General features: G+C 43.1%; 1 protein-coding gene across 1 annotated transcript in view; it reads left to right on the plus strand.

The window, feature by feature from the left end:
• The first annotated feature begins 2,027 nt into the window (after window positions 1-2,027).
• tmeff2a (transmembrane protein with EGF-like and two follistatin-like domains 2a) overlaps window positions 2,028-20,678 on the plus strand; it is an 85,254-nt gene continuing 66,603 nt past the window's right edge. The window contains exons 1-2 of the mRNA XM_029136283.3: window positions 2,028-2,762; window positions 10,338-10,447. Coding sequence (XP_028992116.1) covers window positions 2,573-2,762; window positions 10,338-10,447 — 300 coding nt within the window. The 5' untranslated portion in view covers window positions 2,028-2,572. The remainder of the gene's footprint in view (window positions 2,763-10,337; window positions 10,448-20,678) is intronic.

Below are 20,678 nucleotides of genomic sequence, written 5' to 3' on the forward strand. Positions count from 1 at the left end.
CTATTGCTCTCAGTGAAATGAGTTAAACCAACTTCTCAAACGGGGTTTTACTCATATTTCCTCTCCTACTGTCGCCCTGTTTCACAGACAATGGATTATACACAAGGTCGCTGGGAAAAGAGAAACTCTCAAACAGTGGGCTTAAATGCTTCAGTGGACAAATGAAGACGGCTGGAAGCAAGGAGCACAGGCTTGCTTTGAAATCCAAATTAGCACCAGCACAATGGGCAGACTTGGACTCTCCTGCTACAGCTCTGCTAGGCTGTTGCCTTCAGTGCGTGAAGGATTCGTTTAACTTCTCCTCGTGATTGCTCTGTGTTTATTTCCTATTTTATTGAATGTAAACGTTACAGTAATTTGGAAGAAAATGTAGAGTCTTGATATGTGGACGCAGGGGTCTAGTGATCAATGGTCCGACTGTTGTAACATCTGGACTGCAGCTGCCTCGTCCTTTTTTAGAGCCAGTAATTTTCTTTTTCTGCTGTATCTTCTTAAAACAAGTTTCATTTGCAACAGTGGAAATTGTTCTGGGTCTTTGCTGCTTCACATATACACCAATGAAATGAAAGCATTTAAAAATGTGTCGAAAAAATGAATTTTGTTTTTATGAAAAATGGTTGTGGTTGAAAGCCATTTTATAATACCTGGAAATAAATTTATAAAAAAAAATTATATCATTTATTGCAACTGATCAAAATCCATGAAAATCTTTAACTTATGTAAATTCCTCAGTCATAAATGAAGGGACTCAGGAGGACAGTTAGATTTTATGGTTTCATTGTGTTGTTTGGACTCCACTTCCACAAGCATCATTTTCAGTTTTAAAACGCAGCCTATCATCTGCGTTCAGCTGCTCCACAGCTAACGCTGCCTCGTGTCGAGTGTTTGCCACAGCTTAGCTCCTGTTTACTGGTAATATCTGTGTGCTGTATACGGACAGCAAAGCCAACCCAAGGCAAGGCAGGAGTGGAACCTGGAGGTGAGTCACGATCCAAAGTCGCAATAAGTATAGGTGTAACTCATCTTTAACTGTGGCTGAACAAATGATTGAGTTAGTATCACACAATCTTCACAGTAAAACCATATATGTAATGTAAATGTCACAGTCATAATCACCAGCCCATTAAAATGGTCCTGATGCGTCTCTGGGCCCGTTCTCCTACAATGTGAGCGTGTCTTTTGAAGAAATCCATACTTTTTTCCTTCCGTGCGATGGCAGAAGACCTCTCAGTGTGTGTGTTTACGCCTGCTGTTTGCTGCAGCAGATAAAACCTGCGTGTCATGAACCCCATTAACGGAGTTAAAACGATGCCTATTCCTGTTTAATGATCTTTAACGAAGTGAAAAGCAATAAAAGCTTTGTTTACGTGCAGCTGCAGCGCTGCTTTCTTAATATCGCGAGGTCAAGTGTCTTTACAGCGTGACAAGCCTTAACAGAATCCCCTTTGTTTTCTATATAGGGCTCTTTCCAGGCGCATGGCCTCCAATTTCCTCGGTTCAAAAAGGGTAAACACACTCAACCTGATGTTGGACTTTAACTTGGAGACGGACTGTTTATGGCTTACATTGAAAGCACGTCAATTACCGGCCGCATCGTGCCCTGTCTGACAGCGGCAGGTTACGTCTAAAATATATGAATAATATCGAGGTCTCGTTGGGTTGCCGGGAGGCAAAGACCCAGGAATAGTGTCAGTGTCATTTCAAAGCGAAGCAATTATCGCAGGCGAGACTGGACGAATCGATTCCTGCCGACTTTTTAAATGCTCCTGGCCAATTATAAGCGCGGCGCATCTTGTCCTGCGCTGCCGCTCCCGCATCACCGACTGAACTCTCCCTTCGCCTTCTGCTTTTTCATTCCTCTCATTATGCGTGCCTCTCTCTTGCCACCACTAAGATATCCCATTTATTGCTGAGGACCCCCCCCCCCTCCCTCTTCGCATCATACTCACGTGATCATAACCAGCTGCTGGTGAGAGAGCGAGAGAGAGAGGGGGGGGGGAGAGAGAGAGAGAGCGCAACTCGCCGAGACTCCGAACGCGGCGCACATACAAAGTAAACGGGAGGACCGCTCCGCTCGTGCGGGAGAGCTGCTCGTTTCACGCGTGGATACTATTACACAACGGCTGTCTTCTCCAAACAATGTCCGTGGCATCTCTGGCGACGCGTCCTCAGATTTGCGCCTCTATTAGCTGCTTTGGCGGCACCCTCTCGTCCGTTTCCTCTCCCCTCCTCACATTTGAGCGTCCCCTCATTTAACAAGTCTTCTCGCCCGCCTGGACAACTTTTTTTCACGCGGCTGCATCCCACACAGCCTCCTCCATCGCTCACGGGTAGTTCCGCCCGCAGTTTCCCCCCTCCACAGCCGCTCTTTTCGCAGCAGCCTCCCTCTGGATCGTGCGGAACCGACCTGGTCAGCTTCCACGCGGCACTGCTACATGGAGCGCGCGGTGTCGCTCGGAAAATGGTGCGCCGTCGGTCTGTAGGCGCCCCGCTGAACCTGTCGGGATCGGAACCGTCGGCGCGCGCCTGCTTCTCCTTCGTACCGCGCACGTTCCGCCGGGGCCAGTGAGACATGGGTCCGTTCGCGGCGGCGCACGCACCGCTCGAGGAGCCCCGACGCCTGCGCCGCTGGAGCGGCGCGGCGGGAGGCTGGCTGCGGATCACGCTCGTCTCGTTCCTCGCCACTTTACCTGTGGAGCAGCTGCGCGCCTTCCCGTCGTCCCTCAGCGACTGCCAGACGCCCACCGGCTGGAACTGCTCCGGTGAGAGTCATTTCATGAAGCCAGAGTTGCGGGCTTTGTCCGGGCTGGGTTTGTTCTGCACCCACATGCATTGTTTGAGTGTAAGACGAGTAGCGGAGCCACGCAGCACTGGGGAAACGAATCAAAGTTCAGAAGGGACGCCTCGTTGAGTGCCCGCGTGCGGTGAGCGTGGGTTCGGCCGCCGTGCCGTGGAGCGGCTCATCCGCACCTTGAGGAGAATGCTGTTTGGGGCCGCTCGACGCACACTTGCCCTCGTTGTGTTCGCCTCGGCGGGCGAAGGGTCGGTGGTGTCGATCGGCGCAAAGTGCGAACGGTAACAGTGGGGATCATTACGCGCAGAGCGCGGGGTTATTGGAGAAACTGTCGCTAGAATAAGGCGACGTGCGTCACAATAACGGCTCAAACGCGGTCCGATCCTGGCTGCGGACGCGCGCAGTGAGTCAAAATACTTCGTGTGGTCTTTGTGTAACTTGAACATCGCGGCTCAGACCATGTTTCAACTGTTTACAGCTCGCAGAATTAGGAATCCCGTAAATTGTGGAATAAATCGCACCGTGATGCCGTGACTCTAGTTTATAGGCTTATTTGGCGTGTTTCATCGGACATTACTTTAAATACAAACCTCTCGTCTCTTTTATACGCCACCGGGCTGTAAAGTTGTTTTCTCTCCACGGTGCCCGAAGCGATAAAGGGAGACGACGGGGCCGCAGAGCTCCGGCTCCTCGCTTCCCTTTGTAAATCAGCCGACTGTGCCGCCATATATTTCCCCTGCCGCTTGTCCAAGTGTGAACCCCTAAAATAGCTCCGAGCCGATCCGCGCACCGCCGGCGGTAGCGGTATTGATATTATAGCTTATAACAGTCACACATCAATACGGAGTCATGAGCCGCTTGCTGCCTGAAACTAAGCGCCAATAAGCTTGACTGAGAAGACATTTGAATAGAACGAAAGGGGAAATAGTGTGTGTGTGTAACAGAAATCAGGCTGTACAGTGACAGGGAGCCGGCAGGAGATTAAATAGGCGGCCAATTAAATCATGTGATGAATTTACAGCTGACTTGTCACAATCACAATTCAGTGTCAGAAGGAGGAGAAGTCGTTTGTACGTCAAAGTTGTCAAAGTAAATCTAACGATAATAGGTTAATTAAACTGGCTTAATTAAGACTCAAACAGGATTAGATCGTTTTTTAAAGCGTGGTTTACTGGATATGTGGACGTTTTCTGTGTTATTGAGCATCTTTACGTTAATCTTCATGGTTGTTTTCTTAGTTTGATTTCTCTCTATTACATAATTGCTTCGCACTGATTTCCCCCAGCGTTTGAGCATCTAGAGCTACAGACCAGAATCCTTATTGGGTTTGAGGCTCATTTTGTGCTGCGGCTGCTCATTCTCCTGATGGTGGTGATGATTTAGCCATAATGACTGATAATGGTACACACCCTGTCCAAACAGGCTGCACACTTGCCTACCTCCCCACTTCCGGACACATTCGCTTAAGCATTTTGACGAAGGCTTTTATCCAGCACGCCTTGAGGAGCCTTAAGTGCATATACTGTGCATAATGCACACACACACACACACACACACACACACACACACACACACACACACACACACACGCACACACTCAGCATCAATTAGAACGAATAGAACACAACAACAAGTGGCACACGGTCCACTATGATAAAGATAAGACCCACTTACAGAAATAATCCAATCTAAAATCACAGCGCTCGGTGCTAAGTTATGCACTCCTCCTGCATATCACACCCTCTCACAGCAACGCCATTGTATGACAGCGTTCTGTCCAGGGAGAATAACGCAGGCCTGGCTTCAGTGTCACTTGACTGCTAAGAAACACATTATGAGCAATGGTGTCATGACAGTTGGGTACCAGTTTCAGCACGGCTGCCTTTCAAAGACTCTTGAATAAGAGGACAAAAAATTGGTTTGACAAAGGAAGTCGTTCTGTTTTGTTGCCATCTGTCTATGACCATGAAGAACTGCTGCTGAAGACTCAGAGGCAGAATGAGGAGGCAACTGAACTTTTACTTCTACTGTACAAACAGTTACATCACTGTTCACGGAACAAGTTCAGCACATAAAGGATTTCTCTTTTAATCTACATATACACACAAGTCATTAATAGAAAAATAACAAAGTCATTGTTGCCTAAACTTCTCATTAATGTTTCCCCCTATAAATAATGCAACATGCACCTGCATTTCCTCAAATTAATAATTTAAGATACCTTGCAATTAGTCTATAATTTACATGTTACACCCTTTAATACAGTATGTAAAAGGTTCACCACATCAGACACAAGCTATGAACATAGTTTTAAACTAGACTTATTTGAACTGTTAAATACGTTCATCATAAATTACATCTGTCAGACTTTAACTTCACCTCTGTGTGCATCCACCTGATTCATGCACCTCATGTATTCCACTTTGCTTTGTTCCTCCTGAGGCATATATTTGCTTCCTTTCACTAATAAATGTTGAATAATGTTGATTAGGGAGCAGGTAGCGTTTGTTGTAGCGAGGTTTGTCAGATTGTTGCTTGCTGAGAACAGCTGCTTGCTACAGTGGTGAAGGAAGTCAGCCACTGCCTGCTTTAAACCGAAGCACTGAGTTGGAGGAAGCTAAAACTCCCCTGTGCAGCTGGTTTTCTTTGTACCCACTAGCTAAAATGTTTAAGGAACGTGGGTTCAATACTTCAAATTTCAACACAAAATTCCAGATTTTTTCATGTTATCTACCAAACACCTCACATCCTCCTGTGGTGGCTTTTATACAGAGAGACACAACAATTGCCTTTCCACTGAGTCCCCCTGATATTGTTGGCTGAAAAGCCTGTGTGATGCTTTGATAGTTGAAGTGACAGGGATAAGTACAGAATATGCAAAGCCCTTTGTAAATCCCATCAAGCGCAGTGAATTACCAGTAGTCTGCGAAGAATTGCCCATCTGCTTCCGAGATTTGACATCGTAAAGGTCAAAAGAACTTGTCTTGTGTGCAGGTTACACACCGCTGACAGAAAACACAGGCAAAAAAAGCGCTGAATTTTAAAGCAGGGCCACGGGCCCCAGGTCTAATTTAGCAGATTGGAAGTTATGGGTTGACAGCTAGATGCACTGAGGGAGACTTCAAGCGATAATAGTTGTGTTTTTACATAGACCGGTTCAAATTAAAGCACCTTGTTGCTATTGTGTCTTTTAATAAACGACCATAATGAGAGCTGAACCGTAACACCCTCAATGACAAACCTCTGAAAACCTGTTGCAAAGGTAAAGATATAAAAGACCTCAAGCACGAGAGAGGTCAAGAAAGGATGTCTCACCACTGTGGTTGTTCAGCCTTCATTATTAATTTAGTCTGCTTGAATATTGATCAGCACAACGCTTAAAACGAGGGGAAGGTCTCCTCGTTCTTCTTAGTGTTGTGAAATTCCAGATAGGGAGGAGGAGATGCATTTGGCTGACAAGGTCTCTCTTTTAGACAAGTAAGTGCTTTGCTTGCCTTCGTAATCGTTAGCATATAAACATTACCTTTTCAATATTTGATGTTTGCCAGCTTGTTTTCGTTAATTATTCAGTTGACTGTAATCCTCTCCAGGTATGGGAGGACAGGAACAGGAAGTGTACTGGAAGCGTCCCGACACGGCACAGCCTGGGCCCTGCTGGATCGGGCAGCACCCATTAACATTTTGTGACACACTGTAATAGAGAGAGGGGGTGGGGGGTGTGAAAGAAGAGACAGCCATGATATAAAAAAGCAATAATCAGAACTACACTAACACTGAACCTGCATAATCAACGAGGATTTCTTACATTTTCATACTCCTGTCATTATTGGGGTTTGCTCCTCTCATCACTGTTGCACACAAACATCCTTTTCTCTTGATGCTACTTAGTTCTTATTAGCATGACCCTCCCTACAGAAATACCTACAGTCAGATTCCTGTCCTATGCCACATTTGTAAAGTGAAAGACGTCATCGTTAGTACATGAAGAAACTGCCAAGTCTTGTTGATTGTTGGAGTTGATTCGCTCACAGCACACTGTGTAAGGACGGCTCCCGCTTCAGATTTCATCCAGCTAGAATAAGAAGACCCCAGTAAAACCAACCCGCCCTGTGCTACTGGCTCGTCTCATTTAGCACAGTGTGTCTTTCTCACGTTGTTTCTCTGATTTGCTCTACCATGGAGTTGCTTGAGACTTGACTCACTGCCTACTGTACTGTCTACATGTGATAGCACACTTTACAAACGGAGTGTCACACTCTCAGGGATTATGCGCTAGTCAAGTAGAATCATGTCAAGGTCCAAGTCCAAATGCAAATAAAGTAAAATGGCAAAATAAAAAGAGCATTTAAAGCGTTTACCATTTCTTGTGATGCTAGAGATGTTTATGACACAATAGCGCTATAGATCATAATGTTAACTTATATAATGGTGCAGTTTATCAAAACTGCTTGTGGCTACGGTGACTGTTACCTATGGACAGCCCCATAATGTGAAGTGTAGGATGCCACACTGTATGCTGACGTTGGGTTTGACTGGACATAACGCCTGACCAGTGCTCTAATGGTTGATCTCACAGTTCAATAGCCGTCATTCTGTCCTTCGGACACTTACAAAACTCCACCTGTAGAGTTGCAAGCGAACACTACACTAGATACTACTTCTACCTTCAGACTTTGCCAGAGTGAACTCAAAACAAAGACTCTCCTACAGAAGCCTCATATTTGGCTGCAGTATAACTACATGTCAGTATTTTAACTGCTGCTTGTCAAATGCCAAACGTAGTGCAGTCACAGAAAGCAGCATTTGAATTTACCAAATTATTTACGCCTTAAAAATGATTGAATGAAAAGAAATGAAATAAGAAGTTTAAAAAATACAGTATGTAGTCAACTGTCAAATTGGACACTTGGAATTATTTCACAAAAATAAATATACAAAAGGTGGAGCAGCGGGACTGAAAAGGACCTGGTATTTCTTTATTCATGCTTAGACACCAGCCAGTAGTGTGATTGTCATCATAACAATGTCTTTCCTGTGAGTATTATTAACATGCCTGTTGCCTGGGTGCCAATTTTTCGTGGCCTTCCAGATTGCCTCATATGGCCCTCTTCAAGCTGAGGCTTTGTTCCATCCATGCACTTCAAGCGTTAAGACCTCTCATGTCACTGTTCTTGGCTCAATGATTGTATATTTGCGCAGAGAGCCCGCACTTTATAGTCATCCAGGACCCTGGCAAATAGCAGGTTCAATTTAGCATGGGCTCCCCCTCCGTGGGGCATTATTCCCAGTCAGATTCCTCCGTGCCAAGAAGTTTGATCGGTGACTGGTTCTTACCATTTAGTTTAGACGCTAAGTGATTATTAGAAAAGATATTTATTAAATAATGAAGTATTTGAATATGTGACATGGTTTTATAATACAGATGAGACAGGGTAAACCAGACAGGAAGACATCCTTTAGCCTGAATGTGATGTCTTACCTGCTCCACAAGAATTATTAGAAAGCTGAGGTTGATGTGTGCGCTACCTGTGGAGGACAGCATGACCAATGAGAACATCTGTATGAGGTCGGCTACAGCAGAGCTCCAATTAAAATGTTTCCATTCACATGGAGGTGTGCAGTTGAAAGAAGTTAATTAAAATAATCTAGGATTTAACTGTATCGCTTCTAAGTGACAGTAGCAAGGGAGGCCTTTCACCGTGGGGACGGAAAAGCTGCGTTTTTCTAAGGTTGGTTGGGAAATGACTACAAACTCATTTCCCAACTAAAAAGAAAGAGCTCACACATTAAACAGTGAGGTTTGCATGCTTTAATTGAACAAATCTGTTTAATATGTTCGCACTTGATCTGAGTTGCATAGGTGGAATCTAGCATGAATAGGCCAAAAACACTTCTCCATATGGCCACATAACAGTAATTGAGCTGAATAAATGAACAATCTCCACTTTGGTCACATCACAGATTACATCTGATTTTAACTACTGGTTTTGAATATTTTTATATATACTCTAATTTTTTTAATATTAGGCCCAAAGCTGCTATGGAGCAAAAGCAAACCTACATTTGAAGTCACATTTAAGTCTCACAGAAGACGTTGTATCTGTGTCCAGTAATCTGATCATTCTGCAACCTTCTCTGTTTTCTTTTGCTGCAGGAAAGTAAATCCTGTTGATATGGATATGTGTGGATATGCATTTTTGTCTCCTCGCATCTAAAGTCCCTATTTTTAGATGTTTTTCAACATTCTCAGAGTTGTGCCATCCCGCATGGACCCTTGGCTAATCAGCAGTCACAGCCTATTTCTGGGTCGTGTACGTGCACCTCAGCTAAAAGCATTAAGTTTGACCAAATGATTTCACGATGAGGTTTTTAAATATCCACTGCAAAAGAATTTTTTTATTTTTCAGTTGTACAGTAGGTGGCATTTTTAAATATTCAGAATCTGACAGTGATCAACTTTATTGAAAAATATATAATGCTATAAAGTTTGACTTAAATTTGCATAATTTCCTACCTGCCATAATTTCCCATAATTTCCTTCCTGTATATACTATCCATACCCTTGTAGGGACTGTGTGCATGCTATAGCCAGTTGCAGTGGACTGAGAGGCAGGGGTTCACACTACGGCTAGAATGTGTTTGTTTTTAGGCAGAAGCTATTTTAAAATTGGGTAAAAATTAAACTGCAAGTATTCAAGACCCTGTGTCAGGACCTCTGGGCTGGTCTGTGTCTCTCATGCTCCTGCTAAGCCACGCCCCCTGATATGATATATCATGTGGCCTTTTTGCTCTGATGAAAAATACAAATATCATAAATTTGTAACTACTTTACAATAAACTAGATCATGTGTATTTTTGACATGTCTATGGACACAGACATTCAGTTTGTACTGGCTCACATGTACAGATTGTAATAATCAGTTCAGGTGGACTAATAGTCTCAAGCTCCGTCTACAGCCTCATGTGACCCTTTGATTTGATTCCGGATGCTTTGTTGCAGACATCTGAGATCCCTTAACGCAGAATCAGATCACATGCAAGGGTTGCTTCTCCAGGACAACGCCTCGTCAGTCGTCCGCACTGTACACAAACAAATGTGAGGGAAGAAAGCGATGAATATAAAGGTGGAGAAATCTGACTAACACAGATGTTTCTATGCTGGCGTGGAATAGTCAAATGCTATGGTCTCCAGTCACCAGATGTAATATTTATTGAATGAGGGGAATGGCAAATGTTGGTCTTCTGCAATAGACAGGCCTCTAAAATAAAAGAAATGGTTTGTTCGTCCCTTCAAAGGCCAGAGAGCAGGGATTTTCAAATGTGTTTCATCACGTTGGCAGTAAAGGACAATATTGTGTACTAGCATTGTCTTTTTAAAGTGCACAGTGTGTGATCAAAGAGTTCATGGTGCTATGGGAGCCATGACTAATGGCAGACGCTCATTATGTACGACCCTGAATAGTGCCCAGTGCTCGGAGCTGCTTGAGGGCAGAACAGAGAAACACTTAGTCACTGATGTCTCTTGTTGGCTTTGGTCCTCCAGGTTTTGATGACCGGGACACGGACCTGTTCTTGTGCGACACCAACACATGCAAGTTTGATGGGGAGTGTCTAAGAATCGGGAACATGGTGACGTGCATTTGTGATTTCAAGGTAAGCTCAACTTTGTTTGTGTTTTCGATAATTCATTTTGATGATTGATAATCCATTATTGGCTGGCTGTATATCTGCTCTTTATTTATCCCTACTGTATCTGCCGGTAGCATTTCAGGATAAGCAGGTTCCAAGCTACAGTAGAAGTAGTGAAAGGCTTCTACACCTTTTGATTAACTTTTGGTTAAGTTTCAAATGCTGTATTATTCTGACTAAATATATATTAGGTCAGACAATACTCGAGTAAAAATACATATTGTATTTGTAATCATCTGAAAGTGTTAGATAATTTGGTAGGAAAACCAATAAGGTTTCAGACATTTTGTTGGCAAGCTGCCATAATATGCGCTGGATAATATGCAATAGATGAACATGCCAAAGCCATTCCTTGCATATTAGTCTGATTGCTTCTGTTAACGACACGTCCACTGGAACAAAGTCCTGGACTCTGCCTGAGTGTAGATTAATGTTTTTGGGACGTTGACAGCAGTAATAGTGGTAAATTGAACAAGACTGATCATTTTAGAAATGTTTTCTTGATTATCAACAAATATAAAGAAGGGAACAATAGATGCCCTTTTACATTATCCAGCTAGCTACATGTAATAATATAATTTAATGTGATTCCTACTGTTTAAGTAGAAATAAGTATAAATAAGTTTAAATTAAGTCTAGTTGGCTTCATTAATAAGTAGACTTAGCTCATGATCGGTTGATCGAGATTTGGGAGATACTGCACTTGGTCATGTCCTTTAGTTTTTCTACGTTCTTTTTATCTATTCTTTTTATAATATAAACATTAGAGTTTAACTTTGATGTCATAGTACATCAGTATGAGTGGAGGCATAAAAAACAGACATTCATCAGACATACTGCATCATTTTGATTCCATAACCTCTAATTGAAATTTGTAAAATAATTGTATGTGAAACTAAAGCAGTAAATCTAGAATAGGTGCAGCATTTGACTATGGTATCGGAAATCTATAATAAGGTAGACAGTAAAACAGTATTTTAAAGAACTGTATAATTAGCTTATTGAAGTCAATTGTCTTGATTGGACAATATTAGCCCTGAGGGAACCAGGCTGCATAGCAGGAGTCCATTACCCTCTCCCTGTGAAATGCCACGTCACTATCCTGGACCCATGCAAGCTCTTGATCTTTATAACAAGAATGGCACCGATGAGGCCAAACACTGAAAGGTTCTCATTAATGGCATAAATCTAGAAAAGTATGCTACGCTCCATAATGACTCCTACTTAACTTTACAACCAGACCTACAATAAAAAAGGAGCAAACTAGTCATCTGGGTATTGATTTTGATATAATGTTTGCGAGCTTTGCCGACTAATGCGCAGAGCCTTAAATAAATGAACCCCCGGAGATCGGAAGACGCGGCAGCGCGTGTTCTCATCTGTCGCCTTTATCAGCGCGTCATCAGCACAGGCAGGCACTAGGCGGGCTGACACTCGATTGGTCACCAGCTTTTATCTCAATTTCGTACTTCCCTGAGAGCAAACGTTAACAGAGGAGTGTGGATAAATGACATTACGGCTCCATTTCTCTTCAGGAGATCTCACACTGATAGCGCTGTGGCTGTGCACCGCGGCGCCCTCTGCTCCCTGATAGATCGGGTCATACCACGGTTTCTGGCTTAATACCGTGGGCCTGGGATCAGCCCTTCGCTTTGGAACGCTCCCAAAGTCGGCGTCTTTGTTTCAACAGTCAATGCAAACATGACCTTCCTCGCCAAGCAACTGTTGGCATGCTCCAGAATAATCAGTCACCTCCAATCAATGCTGAAAGAATCATCCCTAGATTTTCCTCCTGCTGGCAGTTGATTCAGGCCGGCGAGACGCGACATGAAAGTTGTATAAATTCTCAACTCGGATGGATTTTCTTTGTTCTATCATAATCTAAGGGCGTGCGTGCACTCTCACACAGAAAATAACCCCAAGGAAGAGACACGCAAGGGACTCTGTGAGGAGGAAGTGAGTTTGATGTGGTGGAATCAATGGACACTATTCATTGCCAAGACGCATTAGATTCGCCTCACACGGACTCGTGAAAGAGCCAAGACTTTCCCTCGCTAACCAGAGTCAAGGTGCTAAAGAGCATCAGGCTCTCTCTCCCAGTCTCCCGCATACTGGAAAATGAGTTGCTTTATTTGTCAACTAACACCCTACCCTGACTAATCACGCAGCATTTCTTTGTAATTCATCTCACAGTTGCTGCTGGGAAAAGCTATTGCTGCCAGTTTGGGTTTGTTAATGTCAGGTCACATTGCTGATTCCCAAAGGGGTCGTCATTCTAAAAATATGTGCGCTCATGGCGCTGTGAAACACTTCAACTAAAACTTCCACTAAGGCGTAAATGGCACATTTCATTGCTTTCTGCAGTGACGCTTAGAATACATTGTTAAATCTGGAATTACCACAAAAGCATTTTTCATAGCCGAGCATAAAATGTAGATCTGTAGTCCTGCTGTTTTATTCAGAGCACACGTCTGTTATTGCTGTATAACAGTGATTTTCTTAACATTGTCTCATAATCATTTATTATTGTCTATTGTCGTTGGTATGTTTAGTCAGAACAGACAGTCCAGTTCCCACGACCACGATTCCAGACAGAAGGCTGACACGGATCTGTTGCATTCTGAGATTTTGAGTATTTGTTTACATATATGGTCATTCTTTGATTCACATTAACAGAGAAATGTCTTTCGTAAACATCCACAGATGTCTGCAAATGACTTTTTATAGTTGTAGCTTTTAAAAGTTAGAAATGATGCAGCAGCATGTGGCATGTCTCTGAAAACGTCCAAGGCTTTGCATGTGACAGGTGTTCACCCAGCAGCTGTCTGTGTGTGTGTGTGTGTGTGTGTGTGTGTGTGTGTGTGTGTGTGTGTGTGTGTGTGTGTGTGTGTGTGTGTGTGTGTGTGTGTGTGATGAGTCAGGAGTACCTGCAGCCTATTGTTTTTGGGGGGGGGGGGTGAAGATTTTTTTTTACCTACAATTAATATACATTACACATAATATTTGCTACAAGAAACTGAAGAAACTGTTCAAGAGGTGGAGTCATTCAATTTAAATGAAAAGGCATTAAAATCAACATAACTCGGGAGAATTTTATAGAGAATGTTATGTTCTGCTGGGTGTCTTTTAAGAAGCTGTAAAATGTTCACACTCATCTGTGTGTATTGTGTTGTATTGTGCAAACACTAGTTGTGCGTTTGACTTGGCTGGAAGTCAACACAGATGCAGCGGTGGCACTTTAAATCCTCACGGTTGTGCATTAAGTGCGAACGTGCGGTGCCAAAGTGAAACGACCCAAATCACGCGCACCTGCAGTGAATCGTCCAGCACGCGAGTCTGCTCTCACCACAGTAGAAGGAGGCAAGCGGTCAGTTTATATGTAATGTACAGGCACTTGTTTCTGCAAATCACACAGACTGACTCTCAGCAATAAAGATAGAATAAAAACATAGGTTTTGACACTGACACGTCACACAGCTGTTCGTTTTCCCTAACTCTCGATTTCTGTTTGGGCTTGGTTTCATGTTAAGCGGGGTTCAGACAATGAACTGATTGAATATATAACAGTTGATATGATGTTGGTGAACTTTGAAAATTTCATGCAAACTGTATTTTATACCACAGTAGCTCTGATCAGTCATTTTCTTTCCTGTAGTGACCTGCAGCTTATTCTTAGTCACACACCAAATTTGCACATTTGGTCTCCAATATGCTTCCTGCTGGGTGCTTGATGTGGCTAATATCCAGTGCGATGGCTGACCTCAAATTGCTCTCCTGCTTTTTACAACCAGAAGCCGTCTAATGTTCAGTTTGCGACGACTGGACCGCCGAAGCTCACAGCACTTCAGAAACAGAGAAAAGAGCATAAGAGCTAATGTGGGTTCATACGATGTTGATGTGAGGGTGTGGAAGGGCAGCACGTCCTTCATATTGCACTAAACAAGGACTCGTGAAAACGTTTTGGTACTGTACACGTCTTTCACAAACACACACCAAAGCTTTTATGCTCCACAAACCGAGGACGTAAAACTTATCTGTCCTCTCCCGCTCCTCTAAGCGCCCGATGCACAAACACTGTCTGAATCTGCAAAAAAGAGGCTAATAATTTGGGATGTAAAATGATAAAACCTCTACATTTACACAGACACGCGCAGTCACACGGGCCCAGGTGGTACGACTCCAGCTTCTGATGCAGACCCCATTCCATATATTTGCATTCATTTATCATGCATTTATCCAGAGCCCTGTGAACAGACTGGGACTTTGAGATTTTAAATAAGGGAGAATTTATTTCCTGATGCAGACGTGTCTGTATAAATGGCCACCCCTGCTGTAGCAACCAGGAACGATGATGACAGGCATTCATCTGTGACTAAAAGGTGTCAGAATATCTAATGCCACACGGAACCTAAGGCTACTCTCCAGCCTTTTTATAGAACCGAACGCACCTTGGTTTTCACACTATACAAAACCACTTACAATGAAATTACTGGCAAATGGTAACGGCAGTGCTGCAGATATATTTTAAACCCGTAGACCCCAAATCAAAGTAGTCGCCATACCTTTAAGAATTTTAATTCATGAACTACCCTTTAAGTGCTGTTTACCTATACTGTGTGGTGCTGTATGGCGTTGAGTGCACAGCATTCAACTTTAAAGCAGTTCTATCAAAAGCAACCTTGAACGAGGCAAAGGTTTGGTGTGGAATTCGTATTGACGTTGGGCAGTAAATAAAGTCAATCAAACGCTTTGTTGTTGTAGCAGAGCCTGGTTAATGCATTCCACACAAACAAAGACAAAAGGTAAAAATTTATTGTTTTATCTCCATTTTTTGCATAACTATAATCCTTCGTCACATTCTTTCTCCACTTTTCATCATCCTCTCATCGTTCTTTGTCCTAATTACCGTCTTGATGTATTGCATGTACAGTAGTCATGGAGCATGTTTGAGGAGCGATTTGCAGTAAATGATGAATTTCAGTTCACCGTATTTACAAGGATATCGCATGTGACTTGTGTTTCTATTCAGACGGATTGAGCTTTATCTGCTAAGGGCAGAAGCAGGTGTATTTGGAGTAATACAGTTCAAAGCATTTGTGTTTTGAAGTACTTACAGTAGATTTAATTTTTTCCGGGAAAAACAATTTTCAAAAATTGGTATCACAATATGGCAGTTTACAGTGTAGTCAGTCATGCCAAATGCTTATTTATGTTACTACAATCAGACGCCTCAGTTGTGCGACAACCACTTCTTGTCTTGGCATGATAAATATGCCACTTAAAATCAGGAAGGCTGCAGTAGTTATCACAGGAGGTGATTTTCAGATTCACAGTTGTGATCTGAAAACGTGAGCACATGCAACTAAAAAAAAACTAATTTTGACAGCGGCTGGTTTAGGGGTCTTATTGACATTGCACTACCTCAGGGCCACTGTACACAGTAGTTGACCCACAGGTAGTGCAGTGAAGAACACTGAAGTATAGTTTACAACAGATCTGTCTTTTGAACAGATGCTACTGTGAAGGCAGTTTAGAGAACGGCTACGGTTACTCTTGGTCAGAGTAGTGAGAAGTCATTTTCCCCTCAGTACAGTCTTTCAGGAACATTGTTCTCTTTACATCTGCTAGCTTTATGACATTTTCCTTTTTGGGGTGGTGACTAATGATTCATATTCTTTTTATTTATGGACAGACAGATAGACGGATAGACATTAAAAATGAAATTTTATTTTTTCCAAAGCTCAGCATAACATGAATTCTGCATTTGTTGCCATTTTTGCCCTTTTTTCTTGTTCCAGTAAACAATTAGATAAAACTAAAGATTCCTTCTTTATCCCCAAAGTACACGACAAAATAACTTATACGATGATACAGTACTTGTTCTTAGTGTCAGTATGCATTTCCACCACATTTGGGCATGTTGCATTGACGCTACCTAGTGACGGCAGAGCAAAGGGAACTGGGACTTGCGTCGAGCATCTCTCCAGAAAAACTGAGCATCTGTGTCAGCTCCTCTGTGGCTCTGGCCGGCCTGTCAGACACCATTACAGAGGAGTGTGTCTCCTGTGACTTGGCTGGCGAGACTCCACGGGGACGGACGGGCTAGGCCCTAATCAAGAGGAGACTGCCAAACAGTTAAAGAGCAGAAGCACGAGCGAGCCACCTCCCGCTCGCCCTCTATCTCTCTCCATCTTCTTGTTGTCACAGTTACTCCCATTCCTTCCATTACTCTCTGTCTGTCTCTCTCTACACCCTCGCTTGTCCAAATAGCTCACCCTCCTGGCCTCCGTCCTCCGCTGCCGTTGCTCTTTCTTTGCTTCCATTGTGAGGACTTGACCAGTGTTCGTAAACATCGCGAGGCATCATGGGAGGAGAGTTTGTCACTTACCCAGATGATGCTTGACACTCCTTTGTCCAGGAGGTCTGTGGGATCCAACACAGTGTCAGGCACAGAGCACATTTGTCACTCTGACGGCGCTCCTCAGGGATCTATTGTTGGTTTGTTTTTGTTTTTTCACTGTTCACCTTTTACTGTGGCATCGACTGCAGGCGCAATCAAACTTTGTGGAGCCAGTGGAACACAGCGCTTGTCTGTTTGCCTCCTTTTCACTTGGTGCTTACTTAAACCAAGTTCATTCTCTCTGGGACAAAGTTGGATATAATTGGAACTGAAAGGAAATTGACCTCTACTCTGTCTGTGACCATTATCTGTGGCACAGCAGCCACGCCAGTGCTTTTCCCCCTTAGTTAGCCATTATTAGAGTTTGCTTGTCTCTGTTTCCCACATGCACGAAGGTCAGTCCTCCGGAGGTTACACACTGATACAGGATAAACAAAGTGCATCTAATTGGGCTTAACTAGTAAAAGTCAAGGATGTCATGCTCTGTCATTTAGTATCTTAATCATGTTTTATATCGCTAGGCAGCGTGTGAAAAAGCTGCCGTCGATGGGATTTGGGAGGGTGGCTCCATGCACCGCTGCACGTTAACTGGCACCGCGCTCGCTGGGACGACACTGATGGCTGTCTTTTATTTGTACATGATGCCGGTCATGTATAAACAAACAGCTGGTGCACATTGTCGGCTCAGTGGTATTAACAGACGCACGGTGGCGGTTTTGATCGCATCCGTAAATGGAGAGTGCCGTTTGCAATGACTCAGTAATGATATAACTAATCTTTAGTTTTCTGTGAATTCAGTTTCATTTTCAGTTCGGAAAATTGATTTTTCATTCAGTGTGTGCGTCGTCTTTGTTAATAGTGACTTCACTGCTCCATACTTTGGTTCAGATTGGCTGTTACTTTTTTCTTCTTAATTGATAATGTTGTAACGCTATTGATGAGACCGATCAGTCACTCTAAAGAATGAATTCATGATGAATACCTGGGATATTGAAAGTATTTTTTATGCTTAAATGGACAGTATTAGCAGTAACACAACGCTTTCTTACTAACACAATCTTAAAAACATTTCATTTAAAAAGGAAGGTTAAGTTTTGTTTTTTTTTTTGTGCCTAAGCAGTCAGTCAGAGACCTAAATAACACCAAGCAACTTAAGACATTAACCTCTGACTCGGGTCTCACAGAGATCATGTTTGTTTAACACTGGGACAGATGTTTTAATAAAGGCACCTTCCCCAGTTTACGAGTTCAGGGTCACGTCACAAACGCTGCACCAACATAAATGAAATGGCCGTCGGAAAGAAATGGCAGGAGACGGGAGTGTCTGCCTCTTGTCATGAGCTACAGGTGCTCTCAGCCACCACCATGAGCACTGAGACACGTCTGTCACAGCTGATAAAGCTGCAGCTTTGAGAAGTATGTGAAGGCACAAGTAAAACTGCGCCTGGGGGTCTTGGCAACTGAGGACGTGTAGTTGCGCGGAAAGTAAAAGCGGTGCTCAGTCCAAGGCCGAGCAGGCAAAGGGCTCCATCAGAAGTGGAACGTGCTGGGTGGTGCGTCTCCATCCTCTGAGGGCAGCCCTAGTTTCGTAGAGATGTTTATTATTGATAGAGGTGGATGATAGCCCTGGGATGAATTGCATAATCTAGAGCCGCCTCTAATGGATACAGGAAATGGATCAGGCTATCAGTCAGGTCTCTGTGGATGAAGGATGTGTCTGTGTTTGCATGTGTCTCTCTTTCTGTGTTGGTGCGCACAGCGAGCCTGGGCTACGTGGTACCGCCGGCCGCCCATCAGCGCTCATCACCGCATCCTTCACACTTTCCACTGTCTGGACGTGATTACTCAAGTGCACTGTTTTCAATCCATGAGGCCTTTTTCCCCCATTTTAGAATGAACATCACCATCAGTGGCCTGATAGCTCAGTTGGTACAGTAGGTGAGCGACACCCTGAGCTGCAGCTCACTGGGATGGGTCAAAGTGCAGAGAATAATTTCCCCAATGTGGGATCAAAAAAGTTCAATTATTATTAATATTGTAGTGAAACAAAAAACAGCACAACAAGCGGAGGGTTTTAATTCCTTACTGCTGGGAGTCAACAGCACATGATGCTAAAACCTAGACCGACAGCTGACAGGCCAGCGGTCTCACAGGAGTGAGTGTCATGCGTTTGTACCTGTGTGCATCTATACAACAGGTGCTTACAATGCATGCATGATTTTAACAGCTACAGCAGAATGTTTAGGAAAATCACTGTTAGAGCTTTGTTCGTATTGGAGCTTTGCGTTAACAGTGATTGCGTCACTACTGATACAAGTTTTATTTGTCCCTTGTCACCTTGAGTGCTGCCTGTGATCATGGCCGTGATCATATTATGTTGACAGATAGCATTAAAAATGTTAATCAGCCTCTTATCTGTATCCTCACCATTGTCTGCTGCATTTTGTGCAGCAGACTAATGTTTTTCACAGCAGCCAGTTGACTGTATCATAGCAGGAGAAGCATGTGTGTGATTAATAACAATAATGATGATTCACTTACATGACGTGTCCCAGAGAGCTGTTCCACTGAGCCGGCATGTGCACGGCCAGAAGGACCTTTATTAGCTTTATATAAAATGAAGCACCTGAACTTTTCCTGCTATCACACGTGAAAACCTGTCATGAAATCATACTTGTGTTGTTTTTTGGGTTTTTTTGGTATGAGGTGTTGTTTTTTTGTGAAAACTTTTATTATTTTGCTTTTCTTTGTGGTCAATTTGCAGCTTTTTGTGCTCTTTTTGTCTCCTCATAACTAATGTTGAACTCTTTCTGTTCCAGTTGTCAATTGTCTGAAGCAGTTTTTGTTCATTTGTTGGTGTTTGTGTTTTTTCATGGGCATAAGCAAACAAACATCAAGTATTGCTTGCTTGACTTTCTACTGTGGCTTTCTACTTTCTACTGTGCAACAAAACTATTAGAGACTATACTGTCCAGTCCTCCATAGTCTTCAGAAAGACGGAACTAATTAAGCAGGACGACAGAAAAAATGCATGTGGGTGGACTATGGCTGAGCAGGATCTTTAGATGCTTATCCACTCACTGATGGACAACAAAGGAGGCCCAGCCTCCTCCATCACACATTATGTGGTCTGCTAAAAATGCCTCGCAGGAAGATTTACAGAGAGGAGACATTTACTGATGCATCAGTCTCGGGTTCACTTACAGTAGTTACTGTACATATATGTGCAGTAATAACAGTTAACATAACACAACAAAGTACCCAAACAATTATGCTGAACGGTTCACTGAGCAAGAATCAGAGGCACTTTCTGTGAAATGTCAAACCACTAATTAGTTTGGTCAGAGCAGCCTTAGTAGTGTTGTAATTAACTCTATGACCTGACAATGTAATATTCTTATGGGTATTAGTTTCAATCACCAATGTGTTGATTTGATTAAAAAGTACTCTCAATTACTTTAGGTCAAATAGAATGCTGAATATTCGCTTTCCGTTAATTCATTAGTTTCTATCTCATTTTTATGAGGGACTTTATCACAGCTGTCTTTGAAGGCATCATGACTAGCAACTAATCTAAAAATACTGCTGAATAGGAAGCATGTTTCACATAAAACGGGGCTGTGGATGTAATTTTCTAAAGGACAATTTTCTGCTGTTGTTACAGGGAATTTGCTTTAACGTGTGGATTTAAAGTAGGAACGTAAAATATTGCCCAACTCATCTACAGCAGCACACAGTTTTCATCTACAGCAGCTATAGATGAGTGTTCCATCACTCTCCTTTTTGCTCCACATA

Source organism: Betta splendens, chromosome 21 (assembly GCF_900634795.4).
Source record: "Betta splendens chromosome 21, fBetSpl5.4, whole genome shotgun sequence".
NCBI lineage: Eukaryota > Metazoa > Chordata > Actinopteri > Anabantiformes > Osphronemidae > Betta > Betta splendens.